The sequence below is a fragment of the Piliocolobus tephrosceles genome, chromosome 13, assembly GCF_002776525.5.
Source record: "Piliocolobus tephrosceles isolate RC106 chromosome 13, ASM277652v3, whole genome shotgun sequence".
Taxonomy (NCBI): Eukaryota; Metazoa; Chordata; class Mammalia; order Primates; family Cercopithecidae; genus Piliocolobus; species Piliocolobus tephrosceles.
Window position 1 is genome coordinate 110,314,631 of NC_045446.1, and position 25,677 is coordinate 110,340,307.

Sequence of the window (25,677 nt, forward strand, 5' to 3'; positions counted from 1 at the left end):
GGAGAGGCTATTTGCACAACTGGGCTGATGGAGTCCAGACAGTGTGTGCATAGCCAGAATACCATGAGTTGTCTGCAGGTGATGCCTGTCTGTGCTTATGAACTGGGTGCTACTCATCAATCAGCAAACATTTATTAAATTTCTACTCAGTGTAGACATAATAGCAGATGTGGCAGGTGATATATGCCCCAAAGAGATGTTCCCCTGCTTTAAAAAAATGCAAAGTGAAATCATTCATTCATTCATTCATTCGTACATTTGACAGTCTGTGTAGCTGCTGCTTGCCAGGCGCTGTCCAAGGTGCTGAAGGTGAATAAGCGTGTTAAAGCCCCTGCCCTTATGGGGCTTGTATTCAGAATACAAGCATGGAACCAGGGGGCCAGTCTCTTTCCACTGAGAGAGATGTTAGAGGATCTTCTAGCTTGAGGAAATGGATCCAGTCTCGCAATTGTAAAAAAGTGGAAATGAGTTTCCCCTTCTGGGAAAAGTGGAGACACCTGATTTTTGGTGTTAAGGTAAGGACACATCCTGGGCAGGTAAATGGTTAAGCAGAGGTGAGAACTTGGAAGCCTCAGCTCTAGGGTGCAGTGCTCACAGTGCATCTTTGAGGCCCTTGGGGGACAGCATGTGATTAAATGGTGCCCCATGAGCGGCAGACAGCGAAGGCTGGAGGGTCAAAGGAGGAGAGCCTGCGTGGGTAGAGAAATAGTACCTAGATTGTAGATTCCTCATCTTCAGTGTCACTAAATACCACTCACATGTAAATACTTTGCAGTTGACAGAGTGTTTCCACATGTTCTCTGATTGGACTCTTTTATTATTCCAACAGATACTTTCTGAGTGCCTACTATGTGCCAGCCTGTGCTAGGCACTGAGGACACAGGTGGAAAAGCCCGAATTGCTCTCTGCTCTCCTGGCGCTTATCACCCCGGAGGTAGGCACTGCCATTCCCATGTTACTGGCGGAGGAAAAGGCAGGCTCTGAGAGGGGCAACTGCTCATGAGCATTCATTGTAAGGCGCAGAGCCAGACCCAGCCCAGCTTCTGTCCAGTCTGGGCCTTCCCTCTGCACTCAGGATCAGCAAGGCTCCTGTCGGGTGTCGAGAGCAGGAGTCTCAAATAGATGGGAATTTCTGTTTTTGAACTCTCTGTCTTCCAGACTACCTAAAATATGGGATTGAGACCCAACTCTGTCTAGGTGGGGACTGTCAGAGGCCCTCTGAGGTTGGAAGCTGTACTGACATACCTGCTTTCAACCTAAATTCTGCCAACACTGCTGAATTCAACTGTAGTCAAAGCAGGGGCCTAGGATTTGTGATTGCATATGATTAGACACATACTTCAATTTGAACCCAGCATTGCTGTTTTTGTTGCATGAGCTTGGATAAGTTACTGAGCCTTTCTGAGCCTCAGCTTCCTCATTTGTGAAATGGAGATGCAGTGCCATTTATAGGGTGAGTACACGGTTGTGAAGAGTTAGCATTTATTATTATTATTATTATTATTATTATTATTATTATTATTATTGTTGTTATTGTTATTTGAGACAGTATATTGCTCTGTCGCCCAGGCTGGAGTGCAGTGGCGCGATCTCTGCCCACTGCAACCTCTGCCTCCTGGTTCAAGTGATTCTGCTGCCTCAGCCTCCCAAGTAGCTGGGATTACAGGCACCTGCCACCACACCTGGCTAATTTTTGTATTTTTAGTAGAGACAGGGTTTCACCATGTTGGCCAGGCTGGTCTCAAACTCCTGACCTCACGTGATCCACCCACCTTGGCCTCCCAAAGTGCTGGGATTACAGGTGTGAGACACCACGCCTGGCCAGTATTTATTATTGAGTGCTTACTCCAAGCAGCAGTGCACAGCATCTTATTATGCAATCCTTATAGCAATTCCACGAGGGAACTATTATCATCCCCATATTACAAATGAAGAAGTCAAGGTTTAGAGATGTTGGCTGACTTGCCCAAGGTGTGCAGCTAGTACATCGCAGTGTAGGACTCAACCCCGTGTTCTTACCTGTGGCAGCCAGACCAAGCCCCAGGCACAGAATCAGAGGGCAGTACACATCTGCTTCCCTCCCCTTCTCAGCATATATTATCGTGATTCCCCTTTCCCTGCATCTGCTCATTATGTCTGCTTAGCTTGTTTGTTTTAATGATGGTGCATATACAACATGCACACACCAAACTGGGAATTGATTTCATGTTGACCCCATCTGTTCATTTATTCATTCAGCCAGTATTATTGGAGCACCTACTGTGTGTCAGATAGGGTGCTGGGTACTTGGTGTTCATTTATTCATTCAGCCGGTATTATTGGAGCACCTACTGTGTGTCAGATAGGGTGCTGGGTACTTGGTGCTGTCCAGGCAGCATCGCTGTCATAGGTAGGATGTGTGTCCCAGTGAGGCGTGTTAGGGTATGGTGGCAGCAGATGGGGAGGGGATCACAGAAGCCTCAAGGGGAGGCGATGAGCTGAACCTGGAAAACACAGCTTGCAGTCCATCAGGGGATGGGACTGCATTCCAAGCAGAAGCACCTGCAGCAGGCAGAGGGCACAGTGAAAGTACACAACTTTTGTTGGGGACTGGGGCTTTGGCTCTGCTGGGGTATCAGGTGCCGTAGGGTACAGGGTAGGGACAGGTGAGCAGGGCCAGATCATGGGAGGGTTTATCTGTTAGAGTGAGGGGATTGCCCTGATCTGCTGTGCAACGGAGAGCTCCCCAAGACTTTGGTGCAGGAGTGTGTCATTATCAAGTTTGTATTTCTAGGGCTGGGCGCGGTGGCTCAAGCCTGTAATCCCAGCACTTTGGGAGGCAGAGACGGGCGGATCACGAGGTCAGGAGATCGAGACCATCCTGGCTAACACGGTGAAACCCCGTCTCTACTAAAAAATACGAAAAACCAGCCGGGCGTGGTGATGGGCGCCTGTAGTCCCAGCTACTTGGGAGGCTGAGGCAGGAGAATGACGTGAACCTGGGAGGCAGAGCTTGCAGTGAGCTGAGATCCGGCTACTGCACTCCAGCCTGGGTGACAGAGCGAGACTCCGTCTCAAAAAAAAAAAAAAAGTTTGTATTTCTGTAACAAGCCCCTGGCTACTATATGGAGAACCAAATGGAGAGAGAAAAAGACCAGAGGATGAGAGCCCGAATGAAGATGCTATTGCAGAGATCCCGGTTGTTGCTGACAAATGTCTGTACTTGGACAACTGGTGGTGATGGAGAGAAAAGTGTGGTATTTAGGAGGCAGCGCTGTCAGAATCTGGGGACTTACTAAATGTGGGGGTGTGGGGACAGAGAACTCTAGGCTCTCAGCCTTCTGGCTTGGGTGACTGGTGGATTGTGGTGCCACCTACTAAGAAGAAGTAGGAGGAGGAGCAGGTGGCGGGCGAGACTCCGCCTTCTAGGACAAGGTGTTTGTGACGTGCTGTGGGATCCCCGGGTGGAGATGTCATGAGGCAGGTGTGCAGTCATAGTGTTCTGGGCTTGAGCTATCGATGGCAATGCCACAGCATGCAGGTAGGTGGAGGAGAATATACCATGGGCAGGGGAGAAACCCCTCATGGAGGGTGATGGTCATGGAAAGAGCATCTTGGTGCTCTAACTTCAGGATAATTTCTTTTCTTGCCCCTGAATTATTAAAATATTTTCAGTTAATGAGGGATGCACTGTTAGTTCCTAAGACTAGATTTATCTGAATGTTAAGCTGAAAATAAGACCCCAAATGTCTTTGTGTTTGTTTTTTGATGAAGAATCTAAAAGCTTCATCTTTCTCCTCTGTAGCAGTGAAGATAGAAAAGCTAGTGGAGTGAGAGACCTGTCGAGCCTTGGCTCTGCCCCCAGACAGTTGTGTGATCTTCAGCTAGGCACGTATCTTTTCTTGGGCACAGCTTCTTCATCTGTAATAGAGCTTGTTCTGTGGATTAACTATGATAAAGACTGTGCAAAGAATTTTGCAAGCCACTGAGCCTTACAGACATGCAACATGGTGGCTCTTTTCATTCTTGTAAGGTTTAAGAGAAAATTATTTCTCATCACTGTGTCTAGGGGGTCAGAGAGCTGAGGCCCAAGAGCAGCCCAGGACCTGAGCCGCTGTCATACTTACATGTAGTCTCAGCCGGGCATGGTGACTCTCTCCTGTAATCCCAGCACTTTGGGAGGCTGAGGCGGGTGGATCACCTGAGATCAGGACTTCAAGACCAGCCTGGTCATCATGGTGAAGTCCCATCTCCACTAAAAAATTAGCCGGGTGTGGTGGTGGACACCTGTAATCCCAGCTACCTGGGAGGCTGAGGCAGGAGAATTGTTTGAACCTGGGAGGTGGAGGTTGCAGTGAACCAAGATCGCGACACTGTACTCTAGCCTGAGTGACAGAGCAAGACTCCATTTCAAAAAAAAAAAAAAAAAAAAAAAGTAGTTTCCAGGATCCACCAGTGTTTGGGGCTGTGAGCAGCTACACTCAGTTCCTCAGGCCTGCACGAACTGAACTGAGTGTAGTTCTGTCATCAGATACAATTTACACAGGGTAATCTGACACCTGTTTAGCAGTCTGCATAATAATTATGGTGCAGCATGCTGATCAGGCATAAATGGAAGGCATTTGAGGTAAGTGCTTGTATTTAGTAGTACTTTTATACAGCCTAATCAGATTATTACAGTTTTTTTCTCCTTGTTCATTCATTTATCCACTCAACAAATATTTATTAAGGCTGTATAATATACCAGGCACTGTTCTAGGCCCTGGGGATATAGTCCAAACAAGATTCCTGTCCTTGCCCCACCTCTATTGAGCTAAAATTCTAGTAAGGAGACATAAAATCACTGAATAATCAACTTTATCCATAATGAGTAAGAATGTCTAGCTTCTCCTGAGACTGCGTTTGCTTTAATCTATCCCTGCACCAACACCCATGAATTAAAGAACAAAGATTCTGGGCCTGATTTGCCAACAGCCAAGTTGCCTTCACCCCCATCCTTTACTCTTTATCTTCCTCTGTCTACCCCTAGCAGGCGATTGCTTGAGGCCTTCCTTCCATTCATTGAACAAATATGTGTTATGCACCTATTATGTATAAATAGACTCTGGGGATGCAACAGGAACTTGGACACAGTCCTTTCCCTTAAGGAGCACGTACTGATCCCAGGCGTAGACGCATAAAGACAACAACAGTGGCAGGAAAAGTGCTGCTCTCAGAGCCGTGCCAGGGTGCTGATGGCTCACAGAGAGGCCCCATTCTGGCCACGGCAGGGGCGAGCAGAGGGGTGTTCTTTGGGCAGAAGGGATGCCCTGTGCACAGGAAGTGACAAGGCTCTGAGTGTAGATGAAATGTTGAGAATGCTGGGGGAGGTGGGGTGTCTCTGAACAAAATTTTTTTCTGAGGCTTGACGCACATAAGGAAAAGTGCACACATCATAAGTTTATAGCTCAGTGAGCTTTCACAAAGTGAACACAGCTCTGCAACCAACACTCAGCGTGAAAACCAGAGAACATCACCAGCACCGGCGAGTCCCCTCCTGTCCCCTGCCAGTCACCACCCTAACCATGAAACTGGACTTCCGACAGCACAGAGTGGTTTGGTCTATTTTTACACTTTATATAGACAGACTTATTCTGTCTCTAGAATGTGTAATCTTTTGTACCAGTCTTTTTTGCTAAATCTTATATTTATGACATTCATCCATGATGTTGCATGTAGTTGTTGAATATTCATTTTCATTTCTGTATAACATTCCACTGTGTGCATATATAATATATTTCTCCATCGTGCTGCTGGATATTTGGGTGGTTTCCAGTTTGGGGAAACTGGAAACCACCAGAGTGCTGCTATGGACATTCCAGTGCATGGCTTTGGTGATCATATACCTGCATTTCTGCTTGATATATACCTAGGAATGGAGTTAGTGGGTCATTAGGCTAGATGTAAAGCTCTAGTAGACCAGTTTTCAAAGTACTTATTTCAGTTTACACTCCTACTAACACTGCATAAGAGTTCCAGTTTTTCCACGTCCTTGCTAGCACTTACTGTTGTCTTTTTTTCTTTTTTTTTAAAATCATTATGGTGAGTACAGTGGTTATATTATTGTGGTTTAAAATTTCATTTTCTTGATGCTTAATGAGGCTGAGCACCTTTTCAAATGTTTGTAAGCCATTTGGATATCTTCTTTAGTAAAGTGTCTGTTCAAGCCTTTGCCCATTTTCCTATTGGGTTGTTTGTCTAGGGGATGGAGGATGAAACTTTTTTTTTTTTTTTTTTGAGACGGAGTCTCACTCCATCGCCCAGGTTGCAGTGCAGTAGCACGATCTTGGCCCACTGCAAGCTCCACCTCCCCGGTTTACGCCATTCTCCTGCCTCAGCCTCCTGAGTAGCTGGGACTACAGGTGCCCGCCACCACGCCCAGCTAATTTTTTGTATTTTTGGTGGAGATGGGGTTTCACCGTGTTAGCCAGGATGGTCTCGATCTCCTGACTTCGTGATCCGCCCGCCTTGGCCTCCCAAAGTGCTAGGATTACAGGCGTGAGCCACGGCGCCCGGCGGAAACATGTTAATGCTACTCTCCCAACCCAGGCACCTGGGATTAGCATATCCAGGTGCTCATCAGGCGCACCCTCACCCCAGTGAAGCAAGCAGAGCTGGTCATCGGCAGACTCTGGGTCTCAGTGGGGGCCAAGGCATGGGCTGCCTTGGGGAGAGGCAGCCCCTGCAAGGTTCTGGATTTGACATCAGAGGCCCACCCACCTCAGGAAGGAGGAGAGGGATTGGTAGAGGATGGGGGTGGGGCTGGTTTTCAGGGGTAGTGGAGCAGATGTGGAAAGCAGCTGATAACCTGGGAGGTGTGTGTCTGCCCTCCATATTTGCTGGGAACGGACCTCTCCCATCTGGGCCAGGGAGGACCTGACATTTGTGTAGCACCTCATTTAGGCCAGACCCTGAGCATGGTGGCTTCTCCGATGTTACCTTGATTCTTCTTTAGTTCAACTCCACCAGGAGGGGTTGTTATACCACTTTTACATGTGAGGATACTGAGCCAAGACACAGAGGGGCCCTCATGAAGGCCATGCAACTGGCGATTAGAGGAGCTGGCCTTGAACCCAGTTCCCTCTCACACCTCTCCTCAGTGTGCAGTGCCTGTGCTGCATTTGGGGCAATGGAGTAACCCTCCCATCTCTCCCATCCCTTCCTCTTCTGCTCACCCATGGCTCCAATTCCTTAAGAGCAGATGAAGTTTTGTTTGTTTGTTTGAGATAAAGGCTCACTTTGTCGACCAGGCTGGAGTGCAATGGCGAATAGCGCGACCTCAGCTCACTGCAACCTCTGCCTCCTGTGTTTGAGTCTGTGCCTCAGCATCCCGAGTAGCTGGGATTACAGGCGTGCGCCACCCCGCCCACCTAATTTTTGTATTTTTAGTAGAGACGGGGTTTGCCATGTTGGCCAGGCTGGTCTCGAACTCCTGGCCTCAAGTGATCCACCCGCCTTGGCCTCCCAAAGTGCTGGGGTTACAGGCGTGAGCCACTGTGCCTTGTTGAGAGCAGATGAGATTCTACATTTCTAATGGCACGCCATGAATCATCCAACCACAGTTACAGCAACCTGCCCCATGTCAATCACAGAGCTGAAGTTAGAACCTGAGCCTTCTTTGAGCCCAGTGTGTAGGGAGGAAAGACAAAGGGGCCTCTCCGGCTCCATGACTTTCCCTGGTAGCTGAGGGTCACTGGGATGGTGGGGCAGCTGCCTAGCTGGAGCCTGGGACTCACGTGCCCCCCAACCCCCTCTCTCGCAGAGTTATGTCATGCCCAGGCCAGCAGGGGGCTCCATGAGGATTCATAGAAGATGCCCCGCGTCTCGGCGCCTTTGGTGCTGCTTCCTGCGTGGCTCGTGATGGTCGCCTGCAGCCCGCACTCCTTGAGGATCGGTAAGTGTGGTCTGGCTTGGGGCAGTGCCCCCATCCACTATCCCAGGTGTCCACAAGGGACATGAGAGTGCTGCACAGGACCTGGGGAAGCCGCCCAGCCTGTGCACTGTGCCCTCCCTAAGTGTGGCTGGGGTGAAGATGCAGGTGGTGGGGGTGGAGGCAGCTGACAGGTGACCACTCAGATCTGGTCAACCTCCCGGCTCCCCGGCCACTAGAATAAAGATGCTGATAACTTCCTGGTGCAGTCAGTGTAGGTTCAGCCTAGCTGGTTAAGAGGCAGCTGTTGGGGAAGAAGGAGGGTGAGGATGGCCATGGGGATTCCAAATCTAGGGCTGGAGATGGGAGAAGAGGTCCCTTCTTTCCTGTGGTCAGTCCAAGAAGGCTTCCTGGAGAGCGTGCTATGTCCACAACTTGGAAGAAGCCAGGAGTCTGCTGGGGTGGCCTGGCTGCTTGGAAGGGCCCTTGACATTGGATCTGCTTGCCGTGGCCTGGCTCTGAGAGGGAGGGCAGGGTCATGTGAATCTCTCCCTTGCCTTGTTGCTGTGGGACGCCCACTCTAGGTGTGGGCAGGCGGGCTTGCATTGAGCCCTCAGCACCCCATCCCTGGCGGGGCGGGCCTGGGAAGTTGGGTGCCTGCTCCCTGCCAGGACTGAACAAGCCTTGTCAACTGCAGGTTGAAGCTTTCCAGATCCTGGGTCCTGTGGACACAGCCAGCCACAGGGACAAGGACACAGTTCAGTCCGGCAAGCACAGCGTGGTCATCTGATGGCCCAGCAACAGAGAACCCATGGAATTAGGACAGATGTGGGATGTTGGGGATCAGGGGTGTCTGTGTGTTCATGGAGGGATGGGGGTTAGTATGGACAGGTGGGCGGAGCACAGCAGTGACAAACCCAGAAAGGCAGGTTGATGGCCACGAGACGACCCATCCAACAGCAGGGCCCCAGGGGTGGAGTTAAGTGACAGCCCTAGAGGAACTCAAATGCCAGGCAGGTTACCCCAAGGGATAACCACATGAGGCCCCTCCTCCCACACTGTGGATGGGGATAGGGGTGGGGTTGGGAGAAAAGGCAGGAATCTAGGTCTTAAGTCGGAGCCTGAAGGCGCTAGAGGCTGACTTAGAGCGAAGACGGCATGATGCTGTATCTCAGGGAGTTGACTTAAAGCTCCCAAATTCCTCCAGCTGCATTCAGGTCGGTGTGCTGGTGATGGTCAGGAGGCCATGGTGTGGGCAGAGGTGGGTGAGCCATCGAGACCTGGCTAGGCCAGGTGCCACAGGCCAGAAGCCCAGCCTGCAGCTCTGTAGCTGCTCCGTTTTACCTTACGGGCACAGTTTTTCATGCAAATGCAGAGGAGCTGATTGGAATCAGAAACGTGGACAGGTGACTCAGTTCTCCCCCTCACCCTGCCCTCGACACACTGCTCTGCATGCTTAAAAAAAAGAAATTAAAAAACAAAATTTTCCTTCCCTCTTCTCCATTCATTTTTACAGAAACTTCAAAACCTAATTCAATTCTGCTTAGCAGCAATGCAAAACGGTTTGTATCCTTAAGATGTTTAATTTATATGATGCCTATAGTTATTCAGCGTTTACTGTGAGGTTTTCTCCCCCTCTAAATGAGTGAATAAAGTAGCAACCCATCAATTTCCATTTGTCGCTAATGGGAAGCGGAAAGGAATTGAGGCAGAATCGGCAGCGCCTCATGGCCTCGCCTCTCCCGACACTTGTGCTCCGAGAGGGAAGCAGAAAGCGGAGCTGACAGGTCCCTCTCTTGGCTGCCACAACAGAGGGCTTCAAAGAGACCCCTCGTGCTCCCAAACCCATACTCTGAACAATGCTTGTTCAGTTCTTTCAAGACTGCTGGCCCTCAGTTTTGGTTCATGCTAGGCCACTTCCAGCCACTTTCCAGCCAGGGGCACTGCTGGCTGGCAAGGTCAAACCGGGCCTAATCTCCTGCAGAGGCCAGGAAGCAGAGTTAAGCCAACAGAAAGAGAAGAAAAGAAAAACGCAAACAGCAGTGCCAGGACCCGTTCTTCCTGTCTCCTTGGTTAGCCTGGCCTGAGTGCCAGGAGCTTTTTTTTTTTTGAGACGGAGTCTCACTGTGTCGCCCTGGCTGGAGTGCAGTGGCCGGATCTCAGCTCACTGCAAGCTCCGCCTCCCGGGTTCACGCCATTCTCCTGCCTCTGCCTCCCGAGTAGCTGGGACTACAGGCGCCCGCCACCTCGCCCAGCTAGTTTTTTGTATTTTTCAGTAGAGACGGGGTTTCACAGTGTTAGCCAGGATGGTCTCGATCTCCTGACCTCGTGATCCGCCCGTCTCGGCCTCCCAAAGTGCTGGGATTACAGGCTTGAGCCACCGCGCCCGGCCAACTAGGAGCTTTTCAAAAGTCTCCCAATCCTTATGGATGGAAAGTTGCTAATTACGTGGACTCCAGAGGGGATGTGGAGTAGGGCAGAGATGGGAAGAGAAGTGGGTCAAGAAAACACAAGTAGCTGTGCTGAGCAGCAGGCAGCCTTGCACGCAGATGGGCTGGGCTGGCGTTAACTGTGATGGGGTCTCTGGGGTCCTTGAGAGGCTTATGGGAAGGGAAGGGGCTGCTGCGCCTCTCGCCTCCCCCTTGGGTCACTTTTCCTTGCATTTGGGTTTTTCTGGGATTTTCCCCAACCCCAGCCTCAGAATGCGTGGCTCTCCGAATGGGGCTGCATGGAGAGACCAGGAATCTGAGGGATAAATTGCCCTGTTTGCTCCATCCTCAGCCCCACTTGTCTGCTGGTGACAATATGGATGTTTGGAAAGAGGTGGCCGAACCCATTACCCTGCCTTGTGACGGCTGTTTTTCATTCAAGTGAGGCACAGGGCAGGAGATACAGCCAAATTGTCTATTACAGTGTTTGGTGTTTACCCCTCGAATGAGGTTTTGGGTAAAAGAAAGGAATTTTATTTATGGCTGTGAGGCTGGCTGCATAAATTCCCCAAACTCTCACACATATGTCAACCCCTTCCGTCATCTATCTTCTGAAAATGTTTTCTGATTTTGCTTCTGTCCCTCTGGGTCCTCTGAGTGATGACTGTGGAGCTACAAGTTAATAAATGCCCTGAGAAGACCCCACCCCATCTTTGCGCCCCCTTCATTACTTAAAGAGACCAGAAAGCATTGTCATTCTTAGATTCAGAAGGGACTATAAGGATTCATTATCTAACCAGCTCATCTTGCAAATAAGGAAACAGGGCTGCAGCGGGCGGTGGTTTGGCCAAGGTCACCAAGTAGGGGCCTGGGTGGTGGCAGCTGGCAGTGGTGCTGGCATCCTTGACTCCTCTTCCAGTGCTCTCTTCTCCATGCACCCATGGCCTCCCTTAGCTTCTGAGAAGCAGAATCGCCTTCAACAGTATGTGAAGGTTATATTCTCCTACAGTTTTCTCCATGTCTGTTCAGAAAACATTTCAGACATTAGCAAATGTGTTACCCTTGCCCCTAACACCTCGGGACTCATTCAGTATTTGTTAACTGAATGAATGCTAGGCTCCAAGTGTATCTCTTGTTACTCCTTCCTTAGCTTTGTTGTTACTCCTTCCTTGGCTCTGTATTTTAGCTACACTAAACCATTCCCTGTGAGCCAAATATGCCAGGAAGATTTACTCTCAGCTTTACCTATTCCCTTGCTATCCCTATAGTGCTCTTCCTCCCATTCCATCTTCTCTGTCTGGAAAACAAATCCAACTCCTCCTTCTACTCCTCTTCTTTTCCTTTGTCTTCCTCCTCCATCACCATCAGCTTAAATGGCTCTTCCTCTGCAAAGTCCTTTCCCGTTATCATCCTGTCCATAAGAGGGAGAATTCATCTTTTTCTCACCATTGCCCCATTCCCCCAGCACATAACATCTGTTCCAGCACTTGCCATGTTATATTCTAAAGATTATAGCACTTTCCCACTAGACTCTGAACTCCATGGGAGAGTGACCCCCTAACACAAGGGCCCAACACATGATACAGAGAAGTGTATGGCTCCAGCTCAATGAATGTGATGGATAGATGAATCCATGGTCCTTGCAAGACTGGGTTTTCCAATAACATGTTTGGTACCATTGTTTTAAATGGCACTATCTTACCTATGCATAAAGAGGTAAACTTATTGGAGAAAGTAGAAGAGAAAGGAGAAAGAGGAAAAGAAGAAAATGTTCATCTACCTGTCTTACTTAAAAAAGAATAGGAATGGGCTGAAGATCCTGGTTGGGTTCTAATGAAAGCTTTGGCAGTAATAATAAACTCAATGGTACAATTATTCATTCATTAATTAACTCAACAAATATTTATTGAATGCTATGTGCCAAGCACTGAGGATGCAGTGCTACACAATAATAGCCAAAATAATAACTCCCATTCTTTGCCTGGCACTGGGCTAAGTATTCCCCATATCTCAGCCAGTCTCATTGGAACAAACAATCCCCTGTTATAGATGAAGAAACGGAGACTCAAAGAATTTAAATAACAAATCTAAGGTCACATAGCTACTGAAATGTGAACCTGTCTCCAACGCTGTCTCTTCCTGCTCTTCTAGAGCTGATGAACCCCTGGAAGCATTTAGGATATCTCATTATCACAGCCATCACATTAAATATATTGTGTTCTGCTGGTAAGGAGATGAAAGATGGAATCATCATTGCTGATATACTTTCTTGCTCTTTTTTGACACTTTTTACCTCCAAAGCATTTCTTAAAGGGCACAAAGTCTAGTTGAGAGATGAGGAAACTGAGGCATGGGGATTTCAGGGCTCAGTCCAGGTGGCAGGGGAAGTTCTGCTCAGCGTGGGTGTATTAGACACATCAGCAGGTAATTGTAGCAATTGAATCTCTCTTGTTTAAGGTTTTCCTGTGTGGTAAAGCAGCAAGAACTTGGATTTTTTTTGACACTCTGTCTTACGAGGACCCCCCCCAGGCACTTTACAACTGTAATTTTTTACTTAGTTGGTTTCCCCCCAATGAGCTCCAATTCTGTACAGAGAATGTTCAACATAGAACATTGAAATGTTATAAAGATAAAGATAATAGGAGAATTGGGGGAGACAAGGGGAAAGGATAAAAAACACCAGTTTCTTATCCTGTTATGCTGTGTATTAAATATACCTGATTCACCGAGATTCAAATATACCAGCTGAATTCTTTGCTTTGTTTGTAGAGGATTCACCATGGGTTTGTTTGAGTAGTGGGCTCCTCTCATAATGTTAGCACGTGATTTGATTTATGAAATGTTGATCAGCATGCAACTTTTCATCTCGTTTCCAAATTGAGTCACCCATATAGACAATCAATTGGTCTTTCACATTAGTACAAATAGAAATTGATGACTTTCTCCTTCATCTGTCACCTAGAGGGGGAATATAGAAGGATTTCTAGGACATAAGTCTCTCCCCTGGCAAGCACCTTAGGGAGGCCATGTCTTTCTTATTCGTGTCTGTATTCCCAGAGTCCAGCACAGTGCTTGGCCCACTGTAGTGGGCTTAGTAAATGTTTGCTCAATGAATTCACTGTGGCAAGTTGTGAATTTTGAGCTGACCTGTCAGTTTGCAAACTTCTCTGCCCCCAGGAATCGGTCAAGGTTTAAAAATACCAACCAATGTTATTGTCAGCCCATAAAATATATAATTAGGAGAGTAAATATTTTACCAAAAGAAAAAAAAAGTCCGCGTGTGTGTCTGCACACACTTGTGCTTATGTAAGGCTATCTCTCCTCTCCTCCTTGCTCCTCCCCTGTCACCAACACGTTTTGGGGTGGCTGAGGGAGGTGTGGCTGTAGTGAGAGAGATATCCAGGCTGGCATGCTGTTGTGTCATCCGTCTTCCCTTGGTCTTCAGGAGCACCACACAGGGTGCTTTTGGGATGTTTGTTCTCTCTTTTGCCCTTTCCAAAACCCATTGTGCACTGTAACTTCATCCATAATCTCTTCTGCTGAGAAGTTAGAGATGAATTAGGCCTAGATATTCCATTTTACAGATAAGAAATCCCGGGGTCCCAAAAGGTGAAATGAATTGGTGAATGGCCTTTTGGCGGTGCCAGGACTCCTGACTCCCAACCACCTGGGTGACATTCGTGCCATGGTTTGTGGTGAATAACGTGTTCTTACACACGTTAATTCAGTTTCCCCAGTGATCTGCAAGGCAGATCGAAGTGCCGATCTTGTGGAGAGGAGCCTGAGGTGTCCAGGGTTGTGACTTCCCCAAGCTTGCACAGGTCAGGAAGAATAGTTACGTCAAAGGAGATGGACTCAAGCATCTGAGGACAGCATTGGGGCAGGGTCCTCAATAGCCTGCTGGCAGTGTGTGCTTGATGCATGAGATCCGAATGCCACCAGGGGCCAGTGTGCTGATGCCTGGGGGCTCACAAAGCGAGGCCGAGCTAAAGAGAAAAAGCACTTAGGTAATGGCAGCGAGCATTAGTAAGTCTTGTTTCTCTATTTTGTTTTCTTAAGCATATTGGGATTGATCACTGGCAGAAGTGTCAGACATGAAGGGATGAGGCTATTGTTCCATATCTGAAGTCTTAGGTAAGACAGCTGATTTCCATATCATTTTGGTATGTGGCTGCCTGTGTTCATTTGTGCTAGAATGGCCTGAGTGTCTCCAGGTTTTCAACGAATATTATGGGCTGATGGTATCTATTCGGCTGGATCGAGCAGCGTGGCCGGTGGACCTGACTGGCAGTATTGGATTCTACAGGGATGAACATCGTATTGAAAGAGTGATGGTGATATTTCATCAGAATTTCAAAAACCTGTCTCCAACTCTGTGAAGTCATTTACAAAAAGTCTTGGGATGTGGAGTGAGTCACTAGCAAGCTCTATTTTGGTGGGAGGGGGGGTGTTGGGAGTGGAAATTATGGAAAGAGGTTTTGATTCCATGTAAAAAAGTGTTTTCCAGGCACATGGAATGGGCTTTTCTAGATACCAAGGTCCCCATACCCGGAGGTGGCCACAGATAGGTTGGACAGGGATTTCAGCCTCAAATGTGGTATTGGACCTGTTACCTCTAAGACCCCTTTCAGTCTGGGATTTCACCTTTGGTCTCTTCTCATCCTCTCATAGGGAGGCATTTCATTATCATTGTGTCCTCATTAATAACCATTAACAAGAGCTTAGAATTGAGGCAACCATCTGCCTAATCTAAGCCATGACCCCATTTGGCTCCAATCCTTTGGATAAACCAGGTAGGAGGACATAAGAACCCTGCTAGTTCTTTTGTTCTGTTGATGTAGACCTGGGCTGTCTGGGTGCTTCCTTCCTCCCTGTGGCCACTGATGGCGGAGCTGAAGAAGCACAGGCAATGTGGAAGCTGCTGCTAGACCTCAGCCGAGTGCCTGCGTGGGTGGGACGCGTGCGTGTGCATCGCCAGAGCCAGCACATCCCACTCACAGCCTCGCGGCTCGTCAGCAGGCAAGACAGTGGTCACACTTAGCTCTCATTAGTCTGGATAAACAGGCACACGTTCCCTATCAGCTTTACGGGGGCTGGGGCTCGGCTGTGGCTGTGGGGGGGGGGGGTGTGGGCAGCAGGGTGCTGCAGACAGCTGTCAGGCTGCCCAGCAGCCCCTCCATGTCCCATTGGTGTGTGTTTCTTCCCATTGAGCTGAGATACGGTGCCTGGGCAGCTTGTGGTGGACCCAGCCGGCGAGGCCCATTAAACCCACACTGATGAGGGGTGTTGTGGAGAGGACACTGACCAGTCAGGTTCAAATGCACACGCAATGGCAAACACAGTCCTCTAGCTGGGCAGACAGTGCCACTCTGCTGGACTTGAGAGGCACTGTGACTCAGTCAAATGCTCAACCCTGACTGGGGGTCTCTGGAGTTGAGACTCTATCTATCTGAGTATGACCCCTTTAGAAAAGGTTCGTGATGTCTGTAGTCCCAGCTACTTGGGAGGCTGAGATGGAAGGATCACTTGAGTCCAGGTGTTTGAGGCTGCAGTCAGCTATGGTAGCACCACTGCCCTCCATCCTGGGTGACAGAGTGAGACCCTGTCTCAAAGATAGATAGATAGGTAGATAGATAGATAGATAGATAGATACATAGATAGATAGATAGATAGATAGATAATAGATAGATAAGTAGGTAGATAAGTACATAGGTAGATAAAGAGGTAGGTAGGTAGATAAGCAGACAGGTAGACAGAGAAAGAGGTAGGCAGACAGAGGTAGGCAGATGAAAGAAAAAAAGAAAGGAAGGAAGAAAGAAGAAAGGAAGAAAAAGAAAGGAAGAAAGGAAGGAAGGAAGAAAGAGAGAAAGAGGAAGAAAAGAAAGAGAAAGAAAGGAAGAAAAAGAAAAGAAAACAAAAAGGAAAGAAAATAATTGAAATTTATCTCAGAGAGGCTTACCTCTCTGAAACCCTAACCCAGGGCAGACGTCAGCCCCAGCCCTTTACACTCGTGTCACTCCCTGTGTTTCACGTGGTGAATCAGCCTGAACGGGCTTGACTGGTCATCTAGGGTAGTCCACAAGAGGGTCCCCCATGTCTCCCTCTCCTCTCAGTCTCTTCCGCCCGGACTCACCCAGGTTCCTTCAGTGGCTTTTCATATGATTGAGGAATGGAGTCAGATGTGTTGTGGGGAAACACTGGAGCTGGCTCCCGGGAGGCTCCAGCACAGTGCACGTATTAACACCAGGAGCGTGGGCTCTGGAACCAGACCGTTTGGATATGAATCTGAGCTCCACCCTTTACTAGTTGTATGACCTTGGGCAAGAACATAATTTCTCAGTGCCTCCATTTCTTCATCTATAACATGGGCTAATAGTAGTCCCTGTTTTATGCTTTTATAAGAATTCAGTAAGTTCCTGCATAGAAGCGCTTAGCATGGGGTCAGGCATACAGTAAGTGCTATGAAAGTGACATCTGTAATTGATGATAGTACTACTGGGCCAGCCTGTTTCCATCTCTGGCCTTTGCCTGCCTGGATCACCCTTCCCCATGCCTCCACCAAATCTTGTCTTTTCTCTTTTTTTAAACCCTGCTTTAAATTCACCTTGTTCTAGGAGATGAGAATCCCCACCTTGTCTAGGGAACTTTCTCTTCCAAAGCGTGGGTGTGTGTGTGTTCACACACTCATGTGTGGGTTGCACTCTTTCTGGGCACTTACCCCCCGTTTCTGTACAGGCATTTTTGAAACGTTATTTGAATTCCGTCTACCCTGGGAGGCTAAGAGCATCCTGAGGAGAGAGCTCTGTCTTTCCTACCCTCTTAGCACGGTGGACTCCACACAGGAGCAGTTGTCCCAGGTATTGACTAATGGAGCTGAATGATTCCCCCTTCTTAAAAACCTTCGTTAGCTGCTGTCCCTCTACAGTGGGCTCTCGATTTTTCTTCTTCCTTTTACAGCAAAGCTCTGTAAAATAATTGCCTATTCAAACTGTCTCCATTTCCTGTCCTCTCTTTCCCTATCAATAGGACCGTCTCCAACCAGACTTTCAGCCCTGGGCATTGATGCCCAGATTGCTAAATCCTGTGATCCATCCCCAGGCCCCATCTTACTGGACTTAGCAGCAGCGTTTGACGTAGTCTTTTCCTCCTTCTTCCTTGAAACACTTTTTCACTTGGCTTCTAGACCATGCCCCATCTTGTTCTTGCCCTGTTTCTGGCCATTCCTTCTCAGTTTCCTTTGCTTGTTCTTCCTCATCTCTTGATCTCTGAAGATGGATATGCCTCAGGGCCCAGTCCTTAAACCTCTTCTCTGTGCATGCCCACTGCCTGATGATCTCATGCAGTCTTAGGGCTTTAAAGGCATCGTTATGCTTGTGACTGTCTAATCTCATCCCCAGCTCTGACCCCTCTCCAAAACTCCAGAATCATCCCCACTGGGATGTCTAACAGAAACTCAGATTTGGCATGTCCAAAATCAGGTTCTTGATCTTCCCCTCCATGCCTGTTTCTCCTACTGTCTACCCATTTCATAAATGGTAATGCCATTCTACCTCTGTGGACATGGACTCCAAACCTTGGAGTCATCCTTGGTCTCATCTTTCTCTGATACCTACACCCTCTCTATCAACAGTCCTGTTGGCTCTGCCTTCCAAGTATATCCAGTACAACCCAACTGCATCTCACCACTTCAGCAGGCGCTTCCCTTTTCCAAGCCAGTATTATTTCTCCCTGGATTACTGCAAACCTTTCCTGTTAGTTTCCTTGCCTCTTTCTTGCCCTCTCACTTTGCATTGTCAAAAGGGCAGCAAAAATGACTCTTTTAAGATGTAAGTTGGATTGTGTCAGTCCACTGCTCCAGTCCTCTGCTGACTTCCCATGTCAGAATAAAAGATGAAGGCTTCACAGTGGCCCACAGGGCCGTCCATGAATTGTCCTTTATTCCGGTAAATTTTATTGTCATTTCCTACCACCCCGCCTCTCATTCATGCCACACACCACCCCCAGCTCCACCAGCTTCTTTGCTTTTCTTCAAATGCACCAAGTGTACTCCTGCCCCAGGGCCCTTGCACCTGTTGTGCTCTCTGCCTGGAACACTATTCCCCTGGATATTTATGTGGTTCACTTTCTCATGCCATGCAGGTCATGCTCTGACCATCCTCTAGCCCCTGCTCTGCCCCTGACACTTTCTGTCCTTCTTCTCTGCTTTCTTTTTCTTTTTCTTTTATTTAAATTTTATTATACTTTAAGTTCTGGGATACATGTGCAGAACGTGCAGGTTTGTTACATAGGTATACATGTGCCATGGTGGTTTGCTGCACCCATCAGCCTGTCATCTACATTAGGTATTTCTTCTAATGCTATCCCTCCCCTTGTCCCCCACCCCCCAACAGGCTCCAGTTTCTGATGTTCCCCTTCCTGTGCCTATATGTTCTCATTGTTCAACTCCCACTTATGAGTGAGAACATGCGGTGTTTGGTTTTCTGTTCTTGTGTTAGTTTGCTGAGAATGATGGTTTCCAGCGTCATTCATGTTCCTGCAGAGGACATGAACTCATTCTTTTTTATGGCTGCATAGTATTCGATGGTATATATGTGCCACATTTTCTTTGTCTAGTCTATCATTGATGGGCATTTGGGTTGGTTCCAAGTCTTTGCTATTGTGAATAGTGCTACAGTAAACATACATGTGCATATGTCTTTAGAGTAGAAAGATTTATAATCTTTTGGGTATATACCCAGTAATGGGATTGCTGGGTCAGAAGGTATTTCTAGGCCGGGTGCGGTGGCTCCCGCCTGTAATCCCAGCACTTTGGGAGGCCGAGATGCGCAGATCACGAGGTCAGGAGATCAAGACCATCCTGGCTCACACGGTGAAACCTTGTCTCTACTAAAAATACAAAAAAATTAGCTGGGCACGGTGGCGGGTGCCTGTAGTCCCAGCTACATGGGAGGCTGAGGCAGGAGAATGGCATGAACCTGGGAGGTGGAGCTTGCAGTGAGTCGAGATCGCGCCACTGCACTCCAGCCTGGGCAACAGAGCGAGACTCCATCTCAAAAAAAAAAAAAAAAAAGGTATTTCTAGCTCTAGATCCTTGAGGAATCACCACACTGCGTGCCACAATGGTTGAACTAATTTACACTTCCACCAACAGTGTAAAAGCATTACTATTTCTCCACATCCTCTCCAGCATCTGTTTCCTGACTTTTTAATGATCATCATTCTAACTGGCATGAGATGGTATCTCATTGTGGATTTGATTTGGATTTATCTAATGACCAGTGATGATGAGCTTTTTTTTCATATGTTTGTTGGCTGCATAAATGTCTTCTTTTGCAAAGTGTCTGTTCATATCCTTTGCCCACTTTTTGATGGGGTTGTTTGTTTTTTTCTTGTAAATTTGTTTAAGTTCCTTGTAGATTCTGCATACTAGCCCTTGTCAGATGGATTGATTGCAAAAATTTTCTCCCATTCTGCAAGTTGCCTGATCGCTCTGATGATAGTTTCTTTTGCTGTGCAGAAGCTCTTTCATTTAATTAGATCCCATTTGTCAATTTTGGCTTTTGTTGCCATTGCTTTTGGTGTTTTAGTCATGAAGTCTTTGCTCATGCCTATGTCCTGAATGGTATTGCCTAGGTTTTCTTCTAGGGTTTTTATGGTTTTAGGTCTTACTTTTAAATGTTTAATCCATCTTGAGCTAATTTTTGTATAAGGTATAAGGAAGGGGTCCAGTTTCAGTTTTCTGTATATGGCTAGCCAGTTTTCCCAACACCATTTATTAAATAGGGAATCCTTTCCCCATTGCTTATTTTTACCAGGTTTGTCAAAGATGAGATGGTTGTAGATGTATGTTGTTATTTCTGAGACCTCTGTTCTGTTCCATTGGTCTACATATCTGTTTTGGCACCAGTACCATGCTGTTTTGGTTACTGTAGCCTTGTAATGTAGTTTGAAGTCAGGCAGCATGATGCCTCCATCTTTGTTCTTTTTGCTTAGTATTATCTTGGTTATATGGGCTCTTTTTTGGTTCCATATGAAATTTAAGCCTGGCGCAGTGGTTCATGACTGTAATCCCAGCACTTTGGGAGGCCAAGATGGGCAGATCATGAGTTCAGGAGTTCAAGACCAGCCTGGCCAACATGGTGAAACCCCGTCTCTACTAAAAATACAAAAATTAGCTGAGCATGGTGGCAGGCGCCTGTAATCCCAGTTAATCACTTGACAGGGTTGAGACAGGAGAATCACTTGAAACTGGAAGGCAGAGGTTGCAGTGAGCCAAGATCACACCACTGCACTCCAGCCTGGTCAACAAGAGTGAAAGTCTGTCTCAAAAAAAAAAAAAAAATATATATATATATATATATATATATATAAAAGAAATTTAAAGTAGTTTTTTCTAATTCTGTGAAGAGAGTCAATGGTAGCTTTGATGGGAATAACACTGAATCTGTAAATTACTTCGGGCATTATGGCCATTTTTACGACATCCATTCTTGCTATCCATGAGCATGGAATGTTTTTCCATTTGTGTCCTCTCGTATTTCCTTGAGCACCGGTTTGTAGTTCTCATTGAAGAGGTCCTTCACATCCCTTGTAAGCTATATTCCTAGGTATTTTATTCTCTTTGTAGTAATTGTGAATGGGAGTTTTCTCGTGATTTGACTCCCTATTATTGGTGTATAGGAATGCTTGTGATTTTTGCACACTGGTTTTGTATCCTGAGACTTTGCCGAAGTTGCTTATCAGCTTAAGGAATTTTTGGGCTGAGACGACAGTATTTTCTAAATATATAATCATGTCTTCTGCAAACAGAGATCATTTGATTTCCCGTCTTCCTATTTGAATACACTTTATTTCTTTCTCTTGCCTCATTGCCCTGGCCAGAACTTCCAATACTATGTTGAATAGGAGTGGTGAGAGAGGGCATCCTTGTCTTGTGCCAGTTTTCAAAGGGAATGCTTCTGGCGTTTGCCCAGTCGGTGTGATATTGGCTGTGAGACCATCCCCTAGCCCCTCCTCTGCCCCTGACACTTTCTGTCCTTCTTCTCTGCTTTATTTTTCTATAACATTCATCATCATCTGACATATGGGTCCTATTGTTTATTGTCTGAGTCCTCCCACGGGGAAAAACCCTTGTTTAGTTCTCTGATGTTTCCCCAGCACTTAAGACTGAGTGCTTGGCATATAGTAGGTGTCCACTAAATATCTACTGAATGAATGAATGATGGAGACCCAAGGAAGCTTTACATTTGAAAGCTTTTGGAAGGCATAGATGGGCGGTCTCACGGACACAGAGGCAGCCCTTAACAAGTGCTGCTTGCCGGGGACTGTGCAGTGATGCTGCTGGCTCCCTGTCCCTATATTCTCTGATCCCTGCAGCCAAACCCCAGGTCCTGAATCTTGTTCCTGTTTGGAGGAAGCCCAAGCCAGCAGTTTAATGACTCAGCATCAACCTGAGTTTTGACTGTTGGTCTTACTTTGTCCCTCAGATCCAAACACCAGGTTCATGGCATATAGTCCACCAGCGCTTGTGTTTCCCCTGCAGTGCCTAAGTCTTCTCATCAGGTCTGCAACTTCACTCATGCTCTGCCTGTGCCCAAGCTCCTCTGGAACTACAGTCAGACTTTTTTGTCTCGGTCTTGCAGGAGCCTGGAGACCGGAACCTGGACCTAGCATCTCAGCTGGGACTGCCCCTGGCCTCCAGCTCTATCCTGAAACTGCTATTGTTGGTAGTTTCAGGAAACTAGAGGAGCCTGACTGTTTGCTTTTCCTTAGATTCACAAAATCTGCATGCTGGCAGGGCCCTCAAATAACCCATTCCTCCTTTGAATCGTTTTGATTAATTGGTTTTTTTGCTGGTTTTTCTGTTGAGCCTGACTCTCTCTCTCCATGCCTACCGTTCTAGCTCTGCCTGTTCCTCGGGGCCATACAGAACAGGCCTGGTGCTCTTCCCTGTGATGGCCCCTCTGAGACCTGCAGCACTATCATTTCATGGCTCCCAGCATCTTCTTTCTTCCAGAGATGTACCATTAGTGCCTTTGATGGCTCCTTCCATCTCATGGTTTGGATCCAGTTCATCAACCTGGTCACCCTCCTCCAAATGAGTTTTCTTTTTTCTCCAACCGAATCAGGATGTGATCTCCCTAATCAGAAGCAGGGACTCTTTTCACCTGCTTTTATCCACCATAGGTATCTGCTTCAGCCTGGTGGGGATCTGACCTCTAGGTTCAGAGCCCCTTGTTGAACCTGTTCCCACCCAGCCCTGGCTGGCCAGTCTTTGGGTTGAAGAGAGCCAATCTAGATCTCGACATGTGCCTGTAAAACGCATCCCCCAGCCCTGGCTCTTCATAGGTTGCGCTTTGCTCTCAGTACCCAGAACCAAGGCTGCTCTTTGAAACCCCTGCAGTGGGTTGCCCTGTGTGTAAAGATCACTGCATTGAAGGGCCAGGTGCTGGGAGCTTCCCTCACTGGAATCACCTCCTTGGCTTCCTCCAAGCTGTGTTGTTCTCATCCTTTCTAGGACATGGTCTTTCGAGCATGGAGTGACACAGGTGGGGGAGCGAATGCCACTTCTCTAGCAACAGTTATAAATTTCCCCTAGCGGCAGGGATCTAACAACGTGAGACTTTGAGCTTTCATCTCACAGATGAAAGAACAGGGATTTTCCCAGCAATGACAGAAAAGGGAAACATATAGCCCTGGGGGCCCCAGCAGGAATCTCTGTTAAGGAGCTGCTCCAAGGGGGCACCAACCAGAAGCCTGAGTAGAATTGCAATGGGTGGCCCCAGACCTCTGGGCAGCCACCCAGAAATCTCAGGCATGCAGCCTGGAGAAGAGGGAGAACTTTCCAGAGGCCACAGTTAAGGAATTTTCCTTGCACCTCCTGGAGCTGCTGGAGTTTCTGAATTAAAAGGGCCTTTATCTGGAAATTATGGTTGAATGCCAGTTTCCCCTGTAGAGTCAATTTGGAAAACCTAAAGCGCTAAAGGAATTAAGTTTGCTAAATGGAAATAAGTGGAGTTGGTGGAGATGAAATTGGATGTATGTAAGTGAAATCATCTGTGGATTGCCCCCTTTGGCGCTTTCCCTTTATTTAACCAACCTCTTCTTCATCTGCCATAGGAATGATCTCCCAGAGAGCACGATGGCCCCTGGGAGGGTCCCATAGGGGAGGCAGGGCCACCTTCTCTGGGAGAGATGCTGCAGTTGGTTTATAGTTGCAGCCTGGGTGGGGCTCCCTTCTGGGTCTGGAGTTCACATTCAAGTCTTCATAGCCCAGGCATCCTGGAATGTGTCTGGCCTGGATCCAAAATTTGTGTGCCTGAATCCCACTTGCTAGCCAAGTGCCTGAAGGCAAATTACTCATCCCATTCCCACACTCAGTTTTCCATCTTTGGACTGGAGATAACAGAGTTTATCCTTAATTGTTGCATTAATTGAGAGGATGTAAGTGAAGTAGCATGCACAGTGTGTGGCATATAATAAATATTAGTTTCTATTTTTTTGTTTATTGAAGAAAATAGTAGTTTGCTCAAGCAACTATATGGCATCATAGGGTAGTGAGACCGGTATGGGCTTTATTGATGTACAAACCTGCAACTGAATTGTAATTTCAGCATGTGATCTCAGGCAAGTTATTTGGTCTCTGTTTCCTACTATGAAATGGGGATAAACACCTTATAGAATTGTTGAGGTTTACATGAGCTAATGTATGGAAAATAGCTAGGACAGTACCTGACAGTAGGAAGTCCATAAATAACAGTTATTATCAATCGTTCTACCATAATTATTATCACTGTAGTTTTCCATTGCTACCATGACAAATTTTCACAAACTTAGTGACTTAAATAAGACAAAATTATGATCTTACAGCCTGTAGGTCAGAAGTCTTAACTGAGCTAAAGCTAGGATTTTAGTGGGGTTGCATTCCTGTCTAGAGGCTGTAGGAGAGAACCTGCTCATTTGGGTTGTTGATGGATTTCATTTCTTTGTGGTTATAGGATGGAGGGCCCCGTTTTCTTCCTGGCTGTCAGCTGAGAGCCATTCCCAGCTTCTAGAGGCCACTGCATCCCTTGGCTCCACTTTCCTCTTCCTCCATTTTCAAGGCCAGCAATGGTGGGTTGAGTCATCCTCACCTCACAAGCTCACTGAGCTCAGCTGGGAAAGGTTCTCCCATCTTAAAGACTCATGAGATTCGATTGAATCTCCCAGGATAATACAGGATCGTCTCCCTGCCTCAAGATCTGTAACCTTACTCACATTTGCAAAGCCCCTTTTGCCATGTGTCTTAGTCCATTTTGTGTTGCTATAAAAGAACACCCAAGGCTGGATAATTTATAAAGAAAAGAGGTTTATTTAGCTCATAGCTCTGCAGGCTGGGAATCTCCAGGGCATGGCCCCGGCTTCCGGTGAGAGCTTTCGTACTGCATCACAACATGGCAGAGAAGGTCAAAAGGGGAAGCAGATATGTGCAAAGAAGGAAAAACCTGAGGGGTGTCTTGGCTTTGTAACAACCCACACTCTCTTGGGAAGGAACCCATTCCTGCAATAAATAATCCTGTCGCTTGAGAGCAAGAACTCTCACTCACTACAGAACAGCACCAAGCCATTCATGAGGAATCCACCCGCACAACCCAAACACCTCCTACCAGGCCCCACCTCCCAGCACTGCCACATTAGGGATAAAATTTCAACATGAGTTTGATGGGGACAAACAAACCATGTCCAAACCATAGCACCATGGAAGGTAATGCATTTGCAGAGACTGGGTTGTAGGATGTGGGCATCTTTGGGGGGCCATTATTCTTCCTACAACAACTGTTCTTCTAATGTGGGAGGCTAAGCCGCTGGAAAGCTTTCTCATGAGCAGTTCCACGTGCAAGGACTGCACGCTTGGAAACTGTCCATAGCTCGATCCTTGGCCCAAGTTGCCTTATTCCTGTTACCATCAACCGTTTTGCATAAGAACCAGGCATCCCAGAGCACCGAAGCTGATGCAGTTTTTTCAGTGGACAGAGGGAACTGGACCTGTTGGCTCTTCCATTACTGCAACTGAGACTATGCCACCAGGGAAGAGACAGCTAGGAAGGGTCTGTGTAACAGGAAGTATTTTATCACGTTGATTTAGTAATCTCGCCACTCCTAACATGTCAGGGCACTAAAGGAGTAGCCAGTGAACTGAATGTGATCTGAGGCTGTGTCACGTGGGCTCCGCTGGGCTCTGCTCCGAATGATGTGTTTATTTCCTGCCATGGGGTCTAGAGAGAATAACGTCCCGCCACAGTCCCAGCAGACTCTCTCTTATTCTGCCTGCCATCCTTGCAGAAGGACACAGATCTATGTGTGCTTTAAGAAGCAATGTGA

General features: G+C 47.4%; 1 protein-coding gene across 1 annotated transcript in view; it reads left to right on the forward strand.

The window, feature by feature from the left end:
• Positions 1-25,677, forward strand: part of GRIK4 (glutamate ionotropic receptor kainate type subunit 4) — a 488,614-nt gene that overhangs the window by 144,896 nt on the left and 318,041 nt on the right. The window contains exons 2-3 of the mRNA XM_026449832.1: positions 830-934; positions 7,781-7,912. Coding sequence (XP_026305617.1) covers positions 7,831-7,912 — 82 coding nt within the window. The 5' untranslated portion in view covers positions 830-934; positions 7,781-7,830. The remainder of the gene's footprint in view (positions 1-829; positions 935-7,780; positions 7,913-25,677) is intronic.